Raw genomic sequence first — 22,176 nt, forward strand, 5'->3', positions numbered from 1 at the left:
CATTCAGACCAATTTGGGAGCATATATGTCTTCTTGTTTTTAAAATCCTTCTTCTGCTGCCCTACCTACAGTCTGTCACAGATACCAGAAGAAGAAACACTCTTAATTCTAGCTCTATCTGTATAACAATTGGGAAAGAAGAGTGTTTCTTAAGCGTTCTTGGTAAGTTTCCTTTACAAGGAAACTTTTATCTGATTTATTTCCAGAGCCGATAAATATTAAGTAGATTAAGATTTTTTAAATTATATTTAGTAAGATTGGTAGTGCTAAAATATTGGTAAAAAATTGAAATGTACAGCAGAGAATAAAGATTAGTGCACATACTGAGTCTATTATATTTGCCTTTCTTCTATTAGTCTACTTTTTCTGAAGAATCAGGTTGTATATATCTCAGCAGGCCCTGTGATTAGATCAAATTATAAAATTGAATGGAATAATAGTTTAATTTATGAACAATCCAGAATGAATCGAGTATAGAACTACAGCTGAAAATTAAAGCTAACTATATATTTTGTTTCTATAGAAACCAAAATTCAGTTCTAAAAATTGCATTGGGTTTGTTTGTGATGAAAATTCCAGCAGACTGAAGGCAGAACATGTAAAAGTTGATAAAGGAAGCAAAGAGGGTTTATTTATAAAGAAAGAAGAGGTAAATGAACATTACCCAAGAAATTCCAAAAGCAGGAAATTTGGCAACTTCAAGCATAAGCAATCAACTGTTAACCAAATATACTCTACAGGACTCAGAAAAAATAATCTCCATAATGTCAAGGATCCCAGCACAAATGCATCTAAATATAAAGGAAGAAGAAATGAACAATATAAAAGGACTCAGGTGCATAAGGCAATCCAAGAAAGAAACTCAAGAAAGACCGTAGCTGTCTCTTCTTCCAGAAGAAGTAGATTGGTTCTCCAAACCCTTGTTGATCTTCCAGAAGAGTCATGTAAACCTTTTAGCCCAGCTCTGTCAAGCCTGGAAAATGGATTAAGTAACAATATTGACACTCATTCAGTTCCCAAAGAGACACATACCCAGAACCTGAATTTATTAGAAAGTCAAGAAATAAAATCCTTGAGATTAGAATCCAGTGACCAAGCTAAAGCTGTTACTTTCTCAGGACTTTCTGTACATAAAGAAATTGAATTACCTGTTGTTACTACAGATCAGCAGACTCAAATTCACCAAGAACAACAGCACATTAGTCCTTATAAATCTCATGAAAACACTAACTTGGATGAAAAAAAAGAGGACCTTAATAAGTGGGAAAATTTTAATAATGATATTCATGTTGATTGCTGTACCTCTGAGGAGACCATAATGTCTAAAAAGGTGATATATTCTACAAGTTGCAAAAACCACTATAATTATAAAGAGAATATAACAAATAGAGAAGTAATGGATTTTGAACAGTCTTTACCTTCTAAAGACCATTTCTCACAGGAAAATAAGTTAAAAGCAGGTGGCCTAAGCATACTTCCACAACAGGAGGCTGTTAATTTTTCTAATTCAGATAATACAGCCGTTTCTGAACCACACGTTGCAAATTATGAACAATACATATATGGAACTTATTTTGGTCACTCACAAGGCAATCCTGAGCATACTTCTTTGGCTTGTACAAGAACAATTTCAACACATGAAGTTTCGCAGTTGACTAATCATGTGGAGCAATTCCAAAGGCCTCAGGATTGCAGTAGCCCCAGCATACCAACTTCTTTAATGATTCAAACAAATACACATATTGTGGAAAAGGTGAATAAGAAAGAAGGCACTAAAAGGAATTACACTGACAAAGGCCAAAAACCAAATTTTTCAAATGGGCCTTTATCCACAGTTGTTCATTCTCAAGTAATAGAAACAACTGAAGTTGAAAAAAGGAGACAAGACCTTGCAGAGAGTGAAATCATACATAATATAAATTTTCATTCCATTGACAATATGAATAAAGAATTGACCATCGTCTCACAAGTTAGTCAAAGAGAAGAGAAGGAAATTTCTCATAAACCAGGTATTAGTAGTGTTGATAGATTTGTACACATTTCCTATAGATTTACTTATTTTATAGAAATTTCCAACTGAATTTCACTCAACCTATGCCCAAACTGACAAGAATGAGGACATGAGGGCTATAATTTGGGGGATGCTGTTAATTAGTTAAGTAATAGTGTTTACTTTAAAAGTTCAACCGTTATTATTGAAGATAGTTGCTAAATTGATATTGACAGAAGTTAATAAACAGTATTTATATCATTTTTTATATTCATTTTTTAGTATAGACTTACCTTAGTATCAATAAACTTAACATTTTTACAGCAGGAAATTGTTAGCTCCAGTGATTTCAACAATTCACTGTATTCCCATCAGAATTTAGTATCTGAGTTGAAACAAATTGACATGATTAATATTTACTTTGGTCCCATTATGCTTCTGCTTCTGTTTTGGCACCTCTATCAAATATTCTTTATGAGATCAATTTGTTTTTAAAAATGAAACACATTTTAAGGCCACAGTTTTCAATATTATTTTTCCACTAATATGTACATTTGAATCAATGTAGATGTTAACTTCATTAATGCAAGCAAACTTAATAATGAGTATATGTCAGCAGCAGCTTGTTTAAATTTTTCCCTTTTTCCATTTTTAGGTTGGACACCACTACATAAGGCATCTAGTGAGGGATCTGATGATATAATAGTGGAGTTGTTAAAAGCTGGTGCTAATGTTAACTGTGAAGATCTAGATGGAATTCTGCCCTTACATGATGCTGTTGCAAATAATCATTTAAAGGTACAGTGGCTCCTATTACTCTTTCTTTGAAAAATGAGTGAACAAAATGAAGATATTTTCAATTGAGAATTAAAGTGATTCCTTAAAACAAATTATTTTTAAAACCTTCAAATTACAAATGAAGATAAGACATTGTGTAATTGAAAAATCAATCTATTTTCTAATGACTAATTTTTCTATTTTCTCTTCATCACATAATTCATATAAATCAGAATAAAATGAAGTGGTTCAGAATAAACACAGACTATCAATCTAATACATTCCATTTTTAATGGTTTTAAATTATTTGCTGTCGTGCATAAAAAGTCTAATTATAGTGATGATACATGTGACAGCTAGACTTTATTTAACTCAGAATTACACAGTGGATTTGAGGTTTCAAAGAAATGACTAAAAACACAATAGCTTGTTACTTGGAGGTTTGTTATATATTTTTCTCTTTTGTTTTTCTTAATTGGGCAGTGTGGTAAAAATATCATAGAGAAAATTACTAGGGTTACTCTTTTAGTAACACTGAATTTCAAATCCAGACTTTAAAAATTTTCATAGTTTTTAAATTAAACCTTTATTGTTGAAAGTATTACATATCCCCTTTTTTCTCCCATTGACCCCCTTCTAAGCTGCCCCTGCTCCCCCACCCCCGAGGCCTTCACCACCCTATTGTCTTGTCCATGGGTTATGCATATATGCATACAAGTTCTTTGGTTGATTTCTTCCCACGCACCCTCCCACCCCTGCATTCTCTCTAAGATTCCACAGTCTGTTCCATGCTTCTGTGTTTCTGGATCTATTTTGTTCATTAGATTCCACATATGAGATCATGTGGTACTTGTCTTTCTCTGACTGGCTTATTTCACTTAGCATAATACTCTCCAGGTCCCTCCATGCTGTCTCAAAGGGTAAGAGATCCTTCTTTTTTACTGCTACGTAGTATTTCACGGTATAAATGTATCACAGCTTTTTTAAAGTATATTTTTACTGATTTCAGAGAGGAAGGAAGAGGGACAGAGAGATAGAAACATCAATGATGACAGAGAATCATTGATTAGCTGCCTCCTACATGCACCCCACTGGGGATCGAGCCTGCAATCCAGGTATATGCCCTGACCAGGAATCGAACCAGTGGCCTTCTGGTTTCTGGGTCAATGCTCAACCTCTGGGCTACCACAACTTTTTTATCCATTCACCTACTGATGGGCACTTGGGCTCTTTCCAGATCTTAGCTATTGTAAATTACGCTGCTATGAACATAGGGGTGCATACATTCTTTCTGATTGGTGTTTCGGGTCTCTTAGGGTATATTCCTAGAAGTAGGATCATTGGGTCAAATGGCAATTCCATATTTAATTTTTTGAGGAAACTCAATACTGTTTTCTATAATGGCTGCACCAGTCTGCATTCACACCAGCAGTGTACTAAGGTTCCCTTTTCTCCACATCCTCACCAGCACTTGTCAAGTTTGTTGATTTGTTGATGGTAGCCATTCTGATAGGTGTGAAGTGATACCTCAGTGAAATCTAATGAACATAAACTGATGAACAAAAATAGACCCAGAAACATAGAAACATCGAACAGACTGTCAAACCTCAGAGGGAAGGCAGGGGGTGGTGAGGGGGGGAAGAGATCAACCAATAGGAAGTAGCAGAAGGGGAGCTTGGTTTAGTGGATAAAGCACCAAGTTTGATAATAGAAAACTTGAATTCTAGGCCTAGTTCAGCTTCTTGAGAAAGAGATAATACCTTTACCTCTGAAATAAGGAATTTGATCTAGAGCGTGCTGTCTTATGCTGTAGCCACTAGCCAACATGTGTTTATTTACTTAAAATTAATTAAATTTAAAATCAATTCTTCAGTTGTTCTAGTCACATTTCAAGTACTCAGTAGCTACATGTGGTGAGTATCTACCACATTAAACTTTGCAGATTAGAACATTTATGTCATCACAGAAAATCCTGCTACATAGTGCTCTGGTCTAGAGCGGGGGTTGTTAAATATTTCCTATTAGAGGCCCGGTGCATGAAATTTGTGCATAGGGGGAGGGTATGTTTGTGTCCCTCAGCCCAGCCTGCACCCTCTCCAATCTGGGACCTCTCAAGGGCAGTCGGATATCCCTCTCACAATCCAGGACTGCCTGCCTGCCTGCCTTATTGCCCCTAACCGCTTCTTCCTGCCAGCCTGATCACCCCCTAACCACTCCCCTGCCAGCCTGATCGATGCCTAACTGCTCCCCTGCTGGCCCGATTGCCCTCCTCTGCCAGCCTGGTCGCCCTCAACTGCCCTCCCCACTGGCCTGGTCACCCCTAACTGCCCTCCCTTGCCACCCTGGTCGCCCCTAAATGCCCTCCCCTGCCGACCTGGTCACCCCTAACTGCCCTCCCCTGCTGGCCTGGTCGCCCCCAACTGCCCTCCCCTGCAGGCCTGGTTACCCCTAACTGCCCTCCCTTGCAGGCCTGGCAGCCCCCAACTGCTCTCCCCTGCAGGCCTTGTCCCTCCCAACTGCCCTCTCCTGCAGGACTGGTTCCCCCCAACTGCCCACCCCTGCAGGCCTGATCGCCCCCAACTGCCCTCCCCTGCTGGCCTGATCGACCACAACTGCCCTCCCCTGCTGGCCATCTTGTGGTGGCCATCTTGTGTCCACATTGGGGCGGCCATCTTGTGTGTTGGAGTGATGGTCAATTTGCATATTACCTCTTTATTATATAGGATAAAGGACTAGATAATAAACAGTTTAGGTTTTCTAGGCCACCCAGTCTTTGTTGCAACTAATCAACTGCTGTTGTAGTGCAAAAGCAACCATAGACAATGTGTAAATGACTGGATATAGCTGCTCCAATAAAACTTTATTTACAAAATCAGGCAGCAGAATGGATTTGGCCAGTGTGGGCTATAGTTTGCTATTGTTTGATCTATTGTTATATCACCTAAGTGGTGATATAGACAGTTTGCTTTTTGAGGAAACTTCAAAAAATTTATTGCATTTATTTTAAGAGAAATGTTCTATTTGAAAAGAAGATGGTATTTTTCATGATATTTTAGTTCCCCTCACATGGATATATTGTTATCACCTTTCCTCTTATTTTCATGAAGTTTCTCTCTGTGTGACCTTTCTTCTATCATTGGCTCATTTTATTTCTGACTCACTTTGTCCCTTTTTATTTCTTTATATTGAGATAGGATATTAATAGGTAAACTAGAAAGATAAAAAAGAGAGCAAGAGAGATAAATGTGGCATTGTTATTGGTGGGGAGCTCTCAGGTGAGGGGCGGGTGTGGAGTAGAAGGGGGGGAATGGGACCTCTGTAATACTTTAAACAATAAATATTTTTAAAAATAAAAATAAATGTGTTTTCTTTATGCTGTGCTATCTCTAGGCTAATGGAACAAATAAGGGCCATTTTAGCTGACCATTTGCTCCTCAATTTCTCTGCTTCTTCATCCATGAACACAAGCAGAAAGAGAAAAGCTTCTAGCACATAGCATATCTCTGTTTAAACAAAACCTTACCATCTTTTCCTAATTAGAAAGTTTTTCTTTCTTTCTTTCTTTCTTTCTTTATTTATTTATTTATTTATTAGTAGTTTAGTATTTCTTTCTTTCTTTTTTTTTTTTAATATATTTTATTGCCTTTTTACAGAGAGGAAGAGAGAGGGATAGAGAGTTAGAAACATCGATGGGAGAGAAACATCGATCAGCCGCCTCCTGCACACCTCCTACTGGGAAGGTGCCCGCAACCAAGGTACATGCCCCTGACCGGAATCGAACCTGGGACCTTTCAGTCTGCAGGCCGACGCTCTATCCACTAAGCCAAACCGGTTAGGGCTAGAAAGTTTTTCAGTGGTTGGAGTAACTTGCTTGCCTCAGGCAAGTGGAATCACTGGCTTTTTATTTACTGATTGACTTATACCAGTGATCGGCAAACTCATTAGTCAACAGAGCGGCAAACTGTGGCTTATACCATGAACTAATTAGTAACCATCTTTAACTTTGACCAATTGCAAACTGACTTCTAACACATAATTTTGATTTATTTAGAGAAATCTTACTTATATTCAAAGATTATTTTGCCCCTAAAATGTCACAATCTCTGACTTCAGTTTTCTCTTCTATAAAATGATGGGTTTGGAATAAATTATTTCTACATTCCCATTTATCTTTAACATTTTGTGAATATAAATCAGTTATTTAGGACACATATTTGCATAGACATTATTAGATTGGATATCAAGTTTCCTGAAATATATTCCAAATAGAACTTTATTCAACTATATCTAATGGCAATATACAATAAAGTTTATAATATAATATAGTCCTGAAGTGACTCTTTCTCCCTTCTTCACCCCTTCCTCCATCAGCTTGGAGGAGGGTGAACAGGGCACTCTGTTAAAGAGATCAAATAGTCCTAGCTGGTTTTGCTCAGTGGATAGAGCGTTGGCCTGAGGACTGAAGGGTCCCGGGTTCGATTCCAGTCAAGGGCACATGCCCTGGTTGTGGGCTCGATCCCCAATAGGGGGCGTGCAAGAGGCAGCCAATCAGTGATTCTCATCATTGATGTTTCTATATCTCTCTCCCTCTCTGTTCCTCTCTGAATTCAAGAAAAATATTATATATATATATATATATATATATATATAGAGAGAGAGAGAGAGAGAGAGAGAGAGAGAGAGAGATATCAAATAAAACCTGTCTGCCTCATACTGCATTCAAAGCTGCATATCTGGTACTTCTATGTCATCATGTTTGGTTTTCCTGTGGGAACAAATCAGGTCAAATCAGTGGGTTCACTTGCAGTTGTCATATCAAATTTTATACATGGCCAGAATTTAAAAGCTTTTTTAAATAACTTTTAATGCTCAGAAATGGTGTCTTATAATAAAAGCAGAAATTATTGATCTATGATGTTAATAGAGATAACTTTGGAATGTCTTCTAGGCAGCTGAGATTCTACTACAACATGGAGCAAACCCTAATAAAAAGAATAAAAAACAGAAGACTGCTTTAGATGAAGCAGCTGATGAAAGAATGAGAGAGCTGCTAAAATCTTATGGTGCTGTTGAGATTGATAATAGAGATGAGAGTAAAGCTAGAGTCACTGGTATGTATGTCAGTATTGCTTATTTTTTTATATAGGTGTATACCTCTGCTTAGAAAAATAAAATCTCTATATTTGTAGTGTAAGTTGTTACAACTGAGGACAGATGTTTTGTATGTTTATTAAACTCTTGAGAAACCATTTATTTTTAGAAAGTAGCATTTCCAAACTTGGTTTAATTTATAAATATTATGATCCTATTGAATTTGGAGTTACAATTGAAATAAAACATGTACCATTCATTAAATAAACATGTTATCTCCTTAACATTGGGTCTGAAATAGAGATGTAACTAAAGCAATGCACATTGGTTTACTTGTAGTGGAGCTGGAAAAAGATTATATACTACTAAACTATTTGCGAGTAAAGATTTCATTACTTCACAATTTGTAATGATTCATATAAAAGTTGGACTAATGCCAGCTTTTAAAGAATCTAATATTCTAATGCTAGAATATGAATTTGTTAAGCAAATATATTATATGGGTATGTGTGTAATAAATAGTGAAAAAATATTTCAAGGGAATGTATAGCCAGGCAAAATTTTATGAACCATTTTATAGCAGTTGTTTGAATTGAAATATTATAATATAACTAGTGGCATAGTGCACAAAATTCTGTCCCTCAGCCCGGCTTGCACCCTCTCCAATCTGGGACCCCTTGGGGGATGTCCCACAGGGATTGGGCCTAAACTGGCAGTTGAACATCCCTCTCGGAATCTGGGACCTCTGGCTCCTAACTGCTCACCTGCCTGCCTGCCTGATCGCCCCTAACTGCCTCTGCCTGCCTGCCTAATTGCCCCTATCCCCTCTGCCTGCCTGCCTGATCTCCCCTAACTGCCCTCCCCTGCTGGCCTGATCTCACCCCCAACTGCCCTCCCCTGCTGGCCTAATTTTGCCCCCAATGGCCCTCCCCTGCTGACCTGATCTCGTCCCCAACTGCCCTCCCCTGCCAGCCTGATCTCGCCCCCAACTGCCCTCCCCTGCCAGCCTGATCTTGCCCCCAATTGCCCTCCCCTGCAGGCCTGATCTTGCCCCCAATTGCCCTCCCCTGTAGGCCTGATCTCACCCCCAACTGCCCACCCCTGCTGGCCTGGTTGACCCAACTGCCTCTGCCTTGACCCCCACCACCGTGGCTTTTTCCAGAAGGAAGTCGGACATCCGGAAGATGGCCAGTTGACCTGGTCTAATTAGCATATTACCCTTTTATTAGTATAGATGGATTATCTATAAGAAATAGGCATTTAGTAAACACTAATTTAGAAAACATATTTGTTGAGTACCTGCTATGCAAACCAGACACTCGCCCATGAGGACCTTTCAGTCTTGTGGAGAGATCAGTCAGAAAATAGGCAATTCAACACAATTTATTAAGTATTGTGGAGAAGGAATTGTTCTACCTTTTCCCTTATGCTTGAGTTTTAACCCGTAGAAGAAGAAACCACGAACATAATCTGCACTCTCTCTTTATGAGGGAGAATGTTAGGAAGAGTCTGACACACATTTCTCCCTAGCCTACCAGTATTCTTACCAACTATTGATATGATTGGTTAGAGCCAAGAATAATCATTGTGTCATATTTTACTAGTATACTAAGTCACATGTATATAAAGTTCCTCTTTTCATAGTCTGCGACTTTATGGTAAGTCCTCAGGTTAGGGTCTTTTTTAGAGCCACATCCATGTCTCTATCCCTTTCCACAGGTTTATATCTGAAGGTCTGGATCCCATGAATTATATCAGCTCAACTTAAGAGAAGCCTTTCATTTGGCGTTATCAGGCACTCTGTTGTAAAGTGCTATATCTATTCCCACTTGTTTCTTGTATACATAATTCCTTGGACAGGCTCCCCCAAAAGGATGAGGGGTGTAGAATACAATGGTTATATGGAGAAAGGGAGTCCAGAATGGAAGAAGACTCAGAGAGAACTATACAGAGACAATAAATCATAGTCATAGTGATTAAGAGCATGGACTTTGAAGTCAGATCTGGTTTCAGTGCTAGCTATGTGACAATTAGGCAACTACCTGAATTTCTCTAAGCTTCACTTTCCTCTTCTGTAAAATAGATATAATAAACTGCCTATCACACAGAGTTCATATGAAGATTAAATATGATTCAGGGAAAGAGTATGATACCCACTATGTGGTAAGTATTCAGTAAATGTTAGCTATAATTAGTCAATTGATAATAAACATTAAGGTGTTGACCAACATTAATATAATTGTAGACTTAATTTAGCCATTCCTTTCACCATTACAACTGATAAAATTAAGCTAAATTTTTGCACATACTTACTGTATTTTCTAATTTTACTTTTTAAAGTAAAAATTCCTACTGTCCAATCCAAAAGACACAAACCATGTTTTTGTGATGGCTTAAAAACTGTTGATCTACCTTCTCTTTCACACCAAGAAAAAACAAGAGAAAGCCTTCATATGGTGAGTAAAGTTGAAGTCCTTTGTTCTTCACCTAGAAAATGCCATTTTTTGGGCCAGCCAAACTTTGGCTATTGCAGCACTCCTTCCATTTTAAGGACACGCAAGTTGAAAATGTTTTCTGTCATAAGAACATGTAGCATAATTGAACAAAAGAAGCCAAGAAGGTATGTTGTATGGTTAATTCTCAATTATCTGCACTGATTAAGAACTATAGATTAGCTGCTGTCTTTTACACCTAGGTTTGGTTCTTTGGCTACTTCTTGTCCCATAGACATTTCCACGGTCATAGTGTGTCTTCATTCACCTACTTCCTCAAAGTATTTAGGGAACATACTAGAAAAGACCCCGAATCTCAGAGAAGAGGAAAGCAATCCGGTCTAGCCAACCTGGATCCCACATGGTTTATAGTGATTGATAGTGTTTGCTATATGTGAAACCTTTTATATAAAGGTAATATTTTTACAAAAAATAACATAATAGCCCTAACCGGTTTGGCTCAGTGGGTGGAGCGTTGGCCTGCGGACTCAAGGGTCCCAGATTCGATTCTGGTCAAGGGCACGAACCTTGGTTGCAGGCGCATGCCCAGTGGGGAGTGTGCAGGAGGCAGCTGATCAATGTTTCTCTCTCATCGATGTTTCTGACTCTCTGTCCCTCTCCCTTTCTCTCTGTAAAGAATTAATAAAATATATTTAAAAAATAACATAGTAGTTTCTCAATAAGATATATATTAATTGATAAGATATATATCCTTACTTTGACAAAAAACCAAAGCATACTAGATTCTAACTTCTTTTTTTTTTTATAACTTCTTAAAGTAGTATCCTCAGTGAAATATTATTTTGAATAAGACTTTGAATGTTGATCAATCTTCTCTTACATACTTTCTATTAGTGTAGAGAGGGAAAATGTCATTCATTGAACCCAAATTATACCTTAAATATATTATTAATATGTTTTTATTGATTTCAGAGAGGGAGGGAGAGGGAGAGAGAGAAACATCAATGATGAGAGAATCATTGATTGGCTGCCTCCTGCATACCCCTACTGGGGATTGAGCCCACAACCTGGGCATGTGCCCTTGACTGGAATTGAACTGGGGACTCTTCAGTCCATAGGCCAACACTCTATCCACTGAGCCAAACTGGCAAAGGCTACACCTTAAATATTTTAAGTCATATTCAAAGCTAAATTGCATTTGCCTCAGCACTTCGAAATATTTTGCATTGTTTCCTGGTATCTGTTGTAATAAATAAAAAGTCAACTGTCAATTGACTTGTCATTTCCTTGTAGATAATCTATTTTTTAATCTTGCAGTTTTTAAAATTTTTCTCTTATTCTTTTACATTCTAAATATGGATGTGTTTTTATTAATTATAGTCAGGACTAGGCATGCTCCTTTATCTGAAGACATTTCTCATTTATATTCTAGATACTCTCAGCCCTTATATCTTTGAATATTGCCTCTCCTCTAGCCTCAGTATTCTCTTTTTTTTTTTGGAACTCCTATTTAGATGTCTGTTAGGCCCATCTCTGTGTCTCTTAATATGTTTTTTATTTTCTATATCTTGAACTCCTTGTATTATATTCTGGGTGATTTCCTTTGATTTCTCTTTCAATTCATTATTTTTCTCCTCAAATATTTATAGTTTATTCAACCTATACATTGAGTCTTTAATTTTAATGACTTTTTAAAAAAATATTTTATTGATTTTTTTTTACAGAGAGGAAGGGAGAGGGATAGAGAGTTAGAAACATCGATGAGAGAGAGACATCGATCAGCTGCCTCCTGCACACCCCCTACTGGGGATGTGCCCGCAGCCAAGGTACATGCCCTTGACTGGAATCGAACCTCGGACCCTTCAGTCTGCAGGCCCACACTCTATCCACTGAGCCAAACCGGTTAGGGCTGCAATTTTTTTTTTTTATTCTAAAAAAATTTTTTTTTTATTCACTTCAGTGATGGTTGTTTACTGTGGGAATTTTGGTGAGTGTAGGCTTCCTATTTAAAATTTGTTTTTCAGCCAAAACCGGTTTGGCTCAGTGGATAGAGCATCGGCCTGCGGACTGAAAGGTCCCAGGTTCTATTCCGGTCAAGGGCACGTAACTTGGTTGCGGGCACATCCCCAGTAGGAGGTGTGCAGGAGGCAGCTGATCGATGTTTCTCTCTCATCAATGTTTCTAACTCTCTATCCCTCTTCCTTCCTCTCTGTAAAAAATCAATAAAAAAATATTTTAAAAAAAATAAAAAATAAAAATAAAATTTGTTTTTCAAAGGGCCCTAGAGGTTTGTCAGTTGCACACCAATTTTTATGCTAATTTCCCTTTTTGCTTTTCTAACCACACATTGTATAAATTTAGTTCTCATATACATGTGTAACAAAAGTAGGTCTCTACTTTTCTACCTAAAGCCTAGATGGGTGACAAATTTTTCTAATCCTTATCTAACCTAAAGCGCACCCACTCTGAGCATTATAATTCCCTCCTCATATGGGCTTGAGGCCTTATCTCCTATTCCTGCATGGGCATTAAAAACCTAACCCCTAATACCTGTGTTCCAAATCCCACATGGACCATTGCTAGCTTAATTTCTGGCACCAGGGAATTTTCCTTTCCTTTTCCATTTTTAGCTGTGTGTGTGTGAGTGCACGCGCGCGCATGCGTTTAAAGCTTGTATTTGTCCAGTATTTACATGATAATGTGACTTAAAGATATATTTTCATGTCAAGATTAGAACATTAGGAAAAAACACTATTGTTATTAACTATGGGTAGGGTATTTGCTTCAGGAAAAATGTATATCGTTTTAGATGCCACACCTCAGAAAATGGAGATATAGCAGTCTAAAAAAAAACCAACTTTACAAAAAAGAAAAACTCAAAAGAAATATAAGGACTTTAAATGTAAAATTGGTTTTAAATATCGGAAATTTCAAAATTTCCAATGAAGGGTAACTCTGTGGCCACATACAAAGGAAATGAGATAATTTTACCTTGGTACTACCTTCAGATCATAGTATGTAGGCAGCCTCCTTCTCTATCCTTATAAAATAAGTACAGAAATAATAATAATAATAATAATAATAATAGTTGACATTCACTGAGTACCAATCATATGGCAAGCTGTCCTCTAAGTACTTTATTAACACATTTAGTCATCATAATAACCCTTCTAGGTAGGTTCTGTTATTGTCATTACTTTCTTCTTTATAGATAAAGAAGCTAAAGTAAGAGAGGTTAAGTAACTTAATCCAAAATTACATTGCTAGCCTGGCTGGTGTGGCTCAGTGGTTGAGGGTCAACCCTGATTCAGGAGGTCTTGGTTCGATTCCCTGTCAGGGTGCATGTCCAGGTTGTGGGCTCAATCCCCAATCTGGGGCATGCAGGAGGCAGCCGATCAATGATTCTCTCTAATCCTTGATATTTCTCTCTCTCTCCCTCTCCCTTCCTTTCTCTGAAATTAATAAAAACATTTTTAATTACATTTCTATTAAGTAGCTTTGCCAGAATTAAACTCCAGGTATTCTGGCTTCAGAATCTATCATATGCCACTGTGCTATGTTGTACAAAATTTAAAAGAGATGTCAGAGGCAAAGATGATCCTGCCACAGTAAAAATAGCATGTCTGGAATAAAATCATAGCGAAGCTTTATAGTAAGCAGAATATAAGCTATTAAGCTGTTTGTTCCAAAGACAAGTCCTAGGTTAGGTTTTTTTGTTTTGGTGTGTGTGTGTGTGTGTGTGTGTGTGTGTGTGTGTGTGTGTGTGTTAATATAAGCAATAATGAAGGACTAAGAAGGGGATTTTGGAGGGAAGATTTTGCTGGATCCTCAGGGTGGAATATAGAACTAGTGTGGAGTGAAAGCTTATGGCCAATAGTGTCTGAGACTACATTATAAGGCAATATAAGGCATTAACAATATAAGGCAAACAAAGGAAAGTCAGCATCAGAAGTTGTTTTATTTGAATCTGAAGGTAGAGACTTAGCCTGGACACAAATTCAGTCCTTTAGTTTTCTTTTATTACCATAGTCATTCAATGTACAAAGAAATAAATCTCATTGTTTATTTGTTTTGCATGTTTATATTTTGTAGTTTAGTTTTGATTCATTTTATAAAGGATAGCAATGAGATTGTTTTTCCACATAGTTGGATGGTTTTATTATGTGCATTTTCTATATTCCTTCTGGACACCAAAGTAAAATTTCAGAGCGACATACTTCAGAAGGCTTTGAGAACCTACACATTGTAAAATTTAATGTGTATTGAGAATATATTAAAGGATAAGTAATATGAACCAATCCTTCAGTTTTTATCTATTGAGCAACAACTTTATATCCAATAGTGTGGAAACCACGTGTAAATATAAAAACCATGCTCCTATTTCTCCATCAAGATCTCATTATCTTGATGGAGAAATAGAATTTCTAAGACATGCATATTAATACTAAATTCTGTAGCACTGAAATTGTTAAGTAATTCTGAGAAAGGAAAAATCATTGTGGATTAAGAGGTTTTGTGTATGAGATAGGTTTGGTTCAAGAGTTCACTTTTATTACTCCCATCTCTCATAAGAAGGGAGGGAAGGGCAGAATGAATTGAAGATGTTCCAGGAATAAGATTAATACTAAGAAGGGTATAAAGATGTGGTCTTAAATCCCCTTTCTGAGTTTTTGAAAATAATGTTTTGTATTTCTAATTTATGTGTGATATTTTAATAGGCTGCCATGATAGTCATAAGGCTTTAAAGTGAACTTGTTGTATATATGTTATCTTTAAATATTATGTGCTGAGTTATTGTTTTTTCTCCTACACCTATAATTATAACAGAAGTCAATGAAAAATTGTGATTCTTTATATGGTTGCTACTCTTACATTCTATTTTCCAGGAATAGAACTGCTGCTTAAATCAAGATATATTTCAGTTTACTTTTTCCCCTCAGATATGCAGTATTTATACACTTAAGGTTAAACAAAGCATGAGTACCTTTTGAATATAAAGGGAAATGAGTATTTTTAATGGCACTTTCATTGTGCATTTGTCAATTTCATATCAGAGAGAAATATCTACTTTCTTTTTTTTATTTTTATTTATTTATTTATTTTAATAAATCTTTATTCAGATTATTATAATTGTTTCTCCTTTTTCCCCCCATAGCTCCCCTCCACCCGGTTCCCACCCCACCTTCTGCCCTTACCTCCCCCCCACTGTCCTCATCCATAGGTGTATGATTTTTGTACAGTCTCTTCCTGAACCCCCCATACTACTTTCCCCCTGAGAATTTTCAGTCCACTCCCTTTCTATGCCCCTGATTCTATTATATTCACCAGTTTATTCTGTTCCTCAGGTTTTGTTTTTTTTTTAAATAAATCTTTATTCAGATTATTACAATTATTTCTCCTTTTCCCCCCATAGCTCCCCTCCACCCGGTTCCCACCCCACCTTCTGCCCTTACCTCCCCCCCACTGTCCTCATCCATAGGTGTATGATTTTTGTCCAGTCACTTCATGAACCCTCCCATACCCCTTTCCCCCTGAGAATTATCAGTCCACTCCCTTTCTAAGCCCCTGATTCTATTATATTCACCAGATTATTCTGTTCCTCAGGTTTTTAATTCACTTGATTTTTAGGTTCACTTGTTGATAGATATGTATTTGTTGTTCATAATTTTTCTCTTTACTTTTTTCTTCTTCCTCTTCTTTAAGAATACCTTTCAGCATTTCATATAATACTGGTTTGGTGGTGATGAACTCCTTCAGCTTTTTCTTATCTGTGAAGCTCTTTATCTGCCCTTCAATTCTGAATGATAGCTTTGCTGGGTAGAGTAATCTTGGTTGTAGGTTCTTGCTATTCATCACTTTGAATATTTCTTGCCACTCCCTTCTGGCCTGCATAGTTTTTGTTGAGAAATCAGCTGACAGTCATATGGGTGCTCCCTTGTAGGTAATTAACTGTTTTTCTCTTGCTGCTTTTAATATTCTCTCTTTGTCTTTTGCTCTTGGCATTTTAATTATGATGTGTCTTGGTGTGGTCCTCTTTGGATTCCTTTTGTTTGGGGTTCTGTGCGCTTCCCGGACTTGTAAGTCTATTTCTCTCACCAGGTGGGGGAAGTTTTCGGTCATTATTTCTTCAAATAGGTTTTCAGTATCTTGCTCTCTCTCTTCTTCTGGCACGCCCATAATTCTGATGTTGGTACGCTTGAAGTTGTCCCAGAGTCTTCTTACACTATCTTCAACTTTTTGGATTTTTTTTTTTGCTTTTTGCTTTTTCGGTTGAGTGTTTTTTGCTTCTTTGTATTTCAATTCTTTGACTTGATTCTTGTGTTCCTCTAGTCTGTTTTTGGGTCTCTGTATAATATTTTTTATTTCAGTCAGTGTATGTTTAATTTCTAGTTGGTCCTTTTTCATATCTTCGAGGGTCTCGTTATATTTGTCGGCCTTTTCTAGGATATTCTTGAAAAGCCTTATAACCGTGGTTTTGAATTCTATATCCAGTCGTTTGTTTTCCTCCATTTCTTTCGTTTGTGATCTGTTTCTTTGACGCCCCATTTTCACTGATTCCCTGAGTTGGTAGGGTAGATTTGTGTGCTAGGTTTCCTATATGGCCCAGTGGGTCGGTCTCCCCAGTTAACCTGAGGTGGACACTCTTGGTGCACCCCTTTGTGGACTGTGTGTACAGCCTTGTTGTAGTTAAGTCTTGATTGTTGTTGGTATCACTGGGAAGAATTGACCTCCAGGCCAGTTGGCTGTAAGGATCAGCTGTGTCTACGCTGGGAGAAGTTTGGTGCTGGAGACAGCCTTATAGGATTAGACTTGCCAAATTGCAATAGCCTCTGTGCTCAGCTTGGATGGGGTGGAGTCTCAGGGCGGAGCAGACAGTCTTGGCTTCCCGTCAGCCTTGCCCTTGCGTGCACGCGCGCGCCTTCAGACCTCTGCCTTCCCCGGCTCCCGAGTCTTCACCCAAGAGTCCAGATTCCCCCCACAAGAGCGTGGGTCCCCAGGGGATTGCCTGGAACTGGGGTTCAGTGCAGTCAGAACTGGGGCTCAGTGCAGTCAGGAGCTTCTGACTCCCTTCCACTAGAGAAAGCCTGTGGCAACCTCCGCAGTCTTTGTGCGCACTGGCACGCGCATGCTTTCAGACCTCTGCCTTCCCCGGCTCCCAAGTCTCCGCCCGAGAGTCCAGATTCCCCACAAGAGCGTGGGTTCCCAGGGGCTCGCCTGGAACTGGGGTTCAGTGCAGTCAGAACTGGGGCTCAGTGCAGTCAGGAGCTTCTGACTCCCTTCCACTAGGGAAAGCCTGTGGCAACCTCCGCAGCCTTTGTGCGCACTGGCACGCGCATGCCTTCAGACCTCTGCCTTCCCCGGCTCCCGAGTCTCCACCTGAGAGTCCAGATTCCCTCCGTAAGAGCGTGGGTCCCCAGGGGCTCGCCTGGAACTGGGGTTCAGTGCAGTCAGAACTGGGGTTCAGTGTGGTCGGGGGCTTCCTTCCCCCTTCCGCCAGAGAAAGTCAGCCAGGCTCTCAGCCGCCCTTCCTCTCTGCGCGCACAAAGACCCTTTGCCATACCTCCAATTCTCTGTGAGCTTTTCTCTTTCCTTCTAGTTGTAGAATTTTCACTCAGCCAGCTTTCCTGTGGTTCTGGATGGTGTCCGTTCTGTCTTTTAGTTGTAGTTTTGAAATTGTTGTTCGAGGCAGCAGTTTAGGTGTTTACCTATGCCGCCATCTTGGTTTCGGGACTTCTACTTTCTTATAATGAAGTTTTAATATTTTTATTTGATAGCATCAGACCATAAGTGCCATTCTAGAAGATATAGAAGAAAAACAGGAAATTTTATTGGAGTTTGAAATAAGAACCCCCAAAGATGCAGGTAAATATGATCATGTGGTACTTGTCTTTCTCTGACTGGCTTATTTCACTTAGCATAATACTCTCCAGGTCCCTCCATGCTGTCTCAAAGGGTAAGAGATCCTTCTTCTTTTTTTTTTTTTTTTTTTTTTTTAAAGGTAAAGGCTATTAATGTCTCAATTCTTTTTTTTTTTAATATATTTTATTGATTTTTTACAGAGAGGAAGGGAGAGGGATAGAGAGTTAGAAACATCGATGAGAGAGAAACATCTATCAGCTGCCTCCTGCACACCCCCCACTGGGGATGTGCCCGCAACCAAGGTACATGCCCTTGACCGGAATCGAACCCAGGACCTTTCAGTCCGCAGGCCGACGCTCTATCCACTGAGCAAACCAGTTTTGGCTCCTTCTTTTTTACTGCTACATAGTATTCCATGGTGTAAATATACCACAGCTTTTTTAAAAATATATTTTTATTGATTTCAGAGAGGAAGGGAGAGGGAGAGAGAGATAGAAACATCAATGATGAGAGAGAATCATTGATAGGCTGCCTCCTGCATGCCCCTACTGGGGAAATAGCCTGCAACACTGGCATGTGCTCTGACTGGGAATCGAGCCGTGACCTCCTGGTTGATAGGTCAACGCTCAACCACCGAGCCATGCTGGCCAGGCTAAATTCTTAATGATCATGGACATTTCCCCCCTTTGTTAGCATATGCATCACATTGTGACACTAACCCTTTTGAGGAGTCAAAAACTACTCTGGAAACACTCACTCTATACTTATCAAATCATTTGTCTCATTTGCAAAGGCAGGTTCTGGAACTAATTCCAACCATGAACTTCATGTTATTTCTTACTATTGATTTTCTCTAGTTAAATTATATAGTAAATATGCATTGGTCTAAAAAATTAGTCAAAAACATAAGGCAACAACACCAAAAGTGAAATGAATAGCAGATAGCTTAAAAGAAATCATATCTAAGTCTTTCAATTTCCCACTTGGGACTCTGTATTTAGACATAATTGGTATTTATGTGTAAATCCTGTGGGTTTATGATGGGGCTGGGAGAGTGCATGATACCTTTACTTAGGACACAATAGAAGAAAGTAGGAAAATTTTAAGTAATTATTACAAAACTTACTTTATATAGATCTATAAGTGACCTTCAATTTCATATAGCCCTACCTAAGTGTTAAGACTAAAGAGCAAGAACTGATAGCACAATTATTATTTTTAAACACATATATGTAGTTATATAGTATAAATATATATATAACACTACATTATATAAATATATTTAATATATACACACAAATACATACACTGCTACCAAAGTATTTACAGCAGTCTCTTTTATAAAGTAAAATAGAGGTGAAGCAGGGAGGTGAGTGGGATACTCCTTTACTTTTCTTCTGGGTAAACATTCATATTGTTTGAAATTATTCTTTACAACGATAATGTATTTTTTTGTATTTAAAAAAGTAAATAATTTTAATAGACAAAATACTTATCTTCCTATTTATCTTTCTTTACCCCCCTATTTCACAGATAAGGAAGCTGACTATAGAGGTCATGTGACTTGCCCTGTTTAAGACTAGTCAATAGGGTAGCAGGATTAGAACTCTGGCTGGCTGACTCTTGCTTGGTACGGTGTTCTTACCTATACATGTTAGGGTACTTCCATATGGTGACGTAAGTCATTAAGCCTTGATTTATATATCTGCACCACTGATATTGGGGAAAGGATAAGGAAATAACTTTGAAATTAACAGCAAGGCTGAGTCCTATGTGACCAAATTTAACGTTTGCTATCTCTCAGTTAACTGACTTTTTACTTTATTACTATGTTTCTAGAACAATACACTGAAAAGATGTTAGAGATAAAAGAGATTTTGGATAATGTGCTTGCCAAACAGAAGGCAGAAAGGGATGATCTGGCTAAAAAATACAGGTGAGTGGAAAAAATAGGAGTGTGTTAGAGTTATTAGAATTTATACATTTTTAGCTATAATAGTAAGGCCTAGAATTTCTTAGAATACAAATTCTTAAGACTGTTGCTTAGGACCAAAAAATAACTTTATCTAATCTGTTACCTCCATGGGGAATTGTACTTCCCAGAAAGATATTTTTCTTCATTACTGGAAATATTCAGGAAACCAAAAGTTGTAGAAAACTTGTCTACAGCCAAGAATTTTATGAAAGCCTTTCTGGTCATGAATCCCCAAGGTAAATTTTTTTCCTTAGTAAACTCAAATTTTTTACATTAAAATTTTTTCTTTTTGCTATCACAAATGTTGTCCTCCTAAGCAGTTTAATTATGTATATTTATTTGTTTTGTGTACTTCTAAGTTTTCAAGGTTCTTAAAGAGTTTTATCCTGATTATATGGGTTATATACCTCTTTTCATTCTTTTTTTTTTAAATCTTCATCGGAGGATATTTTCCCATTGATTTTTAGAAATAGTGGAAGAGAGAGGGAAAGACAGAGAAATACCCATGTGAGAGAAACACATTGATTGGTTGCCTCCTGCACGCACCCTTGCCAGTACACGAGCCCTTACCAGGGCCTGGGGCCTGCAACCAAGGTACTTGCCCTTGACTGGAATCAAACCCGGGACCCTTCAGTCCACAAGCCGACGCTCTATCCATTTAGCCAAACTGGCTAGGGCTTCTCATCCTTTGTTGAGAAAGATGTTATATATATACTAGAGGCCCGGTGCATGAATTCGTGCACCAGTGGGGTCCCTCGGCTTGGCCTGCGGGATCGGGCCGAAACCGGCTCTCAGACATCCCCTGAGGGATCCTGGATTGCAAGAGGGTGCAGGCCAGGCTGAGGGACCCCACCAATGCACAACTGGGGCTGGGGAGGGATGCGGGAGGTTGGCCAGCTGGGGAGGGACTGCGTGAGGGCTCCAGGGCATGTCCGGTCCATCTTGCTCAGTCCTGATCAGCCGGACCCCAGCAGCAAGCTAACCTACTGGTTGGAGCATCTGCTCCCTGGTGGTCAGTGCATGTTATAGAGAGCAGTTGAGTGGCCTTAGCATATCATTAGCATATTAAGCTTTGATTGGTTGAACGGATGACTGGACACTTAGCATATTAGGCTTTTATTATATAGGATATTTTCTTGTTTGGGCATTTTCTATTTTTTTTCTTGTGATGAGAACTTTTAAGATCTGTTCTCTTAGGAACTTTCAAATATACAATACAGTATTATTAACTGTAACCACCAGGCTGTTCATTATATCCCCATGACTTTTTTATTTTATAACTGGATGTTTGTACTTTTTGACCACCTTCACTCATATCAGCCACCTCCTGCCTCCCACCTTTTGTTCTTGGAATATATACAGACAGTCCTCGGGTTACGTTGGACTTGATGTACGTCATTTCATGGTTATGTTGCCATCTCCCATTTATTTATTAAAAAAAAAAGTTCTGTCATTTTGACATATGTACATATGTGCTTTATGTTTTTTATTATTTATTTACCACAAGTAAAGGTCAGGAATTGTTATCTTTCTTTTAAACTTTTTTTACTATTTCACATCATTACTGCTGTGTATGTGCTCCATGTGAGTGATGTAGGTGCTTATGTAGGTGAATTCCAACTTACGGCAAATGTCGTGCAGTAGGAACGGATCTCCGATGTAACCCGAGGACCTACTATGTATGTATATTATATACATATATATATCATATGTAGGTAAGATCATAGGGTATTTGTTTTTTCTTGTTTGACTTTCACTTAGCATAATGCCCTCAAAGTCCATCCATGTTATCACAAATGGCAGGATTTCCTTCTTTTTGTGGCTAAATAATATTCCACTGTATGTGTGTTACATTTTCTTTATTCATTGATGGACACTTAAGTTGTTTCCATGTCTTAACTGTTGTGAATAATGCTGCAATGAATATGCAGATCTTTTTTACCCTATTCTTTATTTACACGTAATATGTCTATTCCTTTATATTCTTGTCATAATCTTTTGGCATCCGTTGCATATTCAGATTTTTTATG

General features: G+C 38.2%; 1 protein-coding gene across 1 annotated transcript in view; it reads left to right on the top strand.

The window, feature by feature from the left end:
• The window catches only part of ANKRD31 (ankyrin repeat domain 31), a 110,708-nt gene that overhangs the window by 64,487 nt on the left and 24,045 nt on the right, over positions 1 to 22,176 (top strand). The window contains exons 14-19 of the mRNA XM_080677477.1: positions 524 to 2,009; positions 2,646 to 2,788; positions 7,716 to 7,878; positions 10,199 to 10,314; positions 18,087 to 18,174; positions 20,011 to 20,107. Coding sequence (XP_080533603.1) covers positions 524 to 2,009; positions 2,646 to 2,788; positions 7,716 to 7,878; positions 10,199 to 10,314; positions 18,087 to 18,174; positions 20,011 to 20,107 — 2,093 coding nt within the window. The remainder of the gene's footprint in view (positions 1 to 523; positions 2,010 to 2,645; positions 2,789 to 7,715; positions 7,879 to 10,198; positions 10,315 to 18,086; positions 18,175 to 20,010; positions 20,108 to 22,176) is intronic.

Source organism: Plecotus auritus (assembly GCF_963455305.1).
Source record: "Plecotus auritus genome assembly, chromosome: 7".
Lineage (NCBI taxonomy): Eukaryota > Metazoa > Chordata > Mammalia > Chiroptera > Vespertilionidae > Plecotus > Plecotus auritus.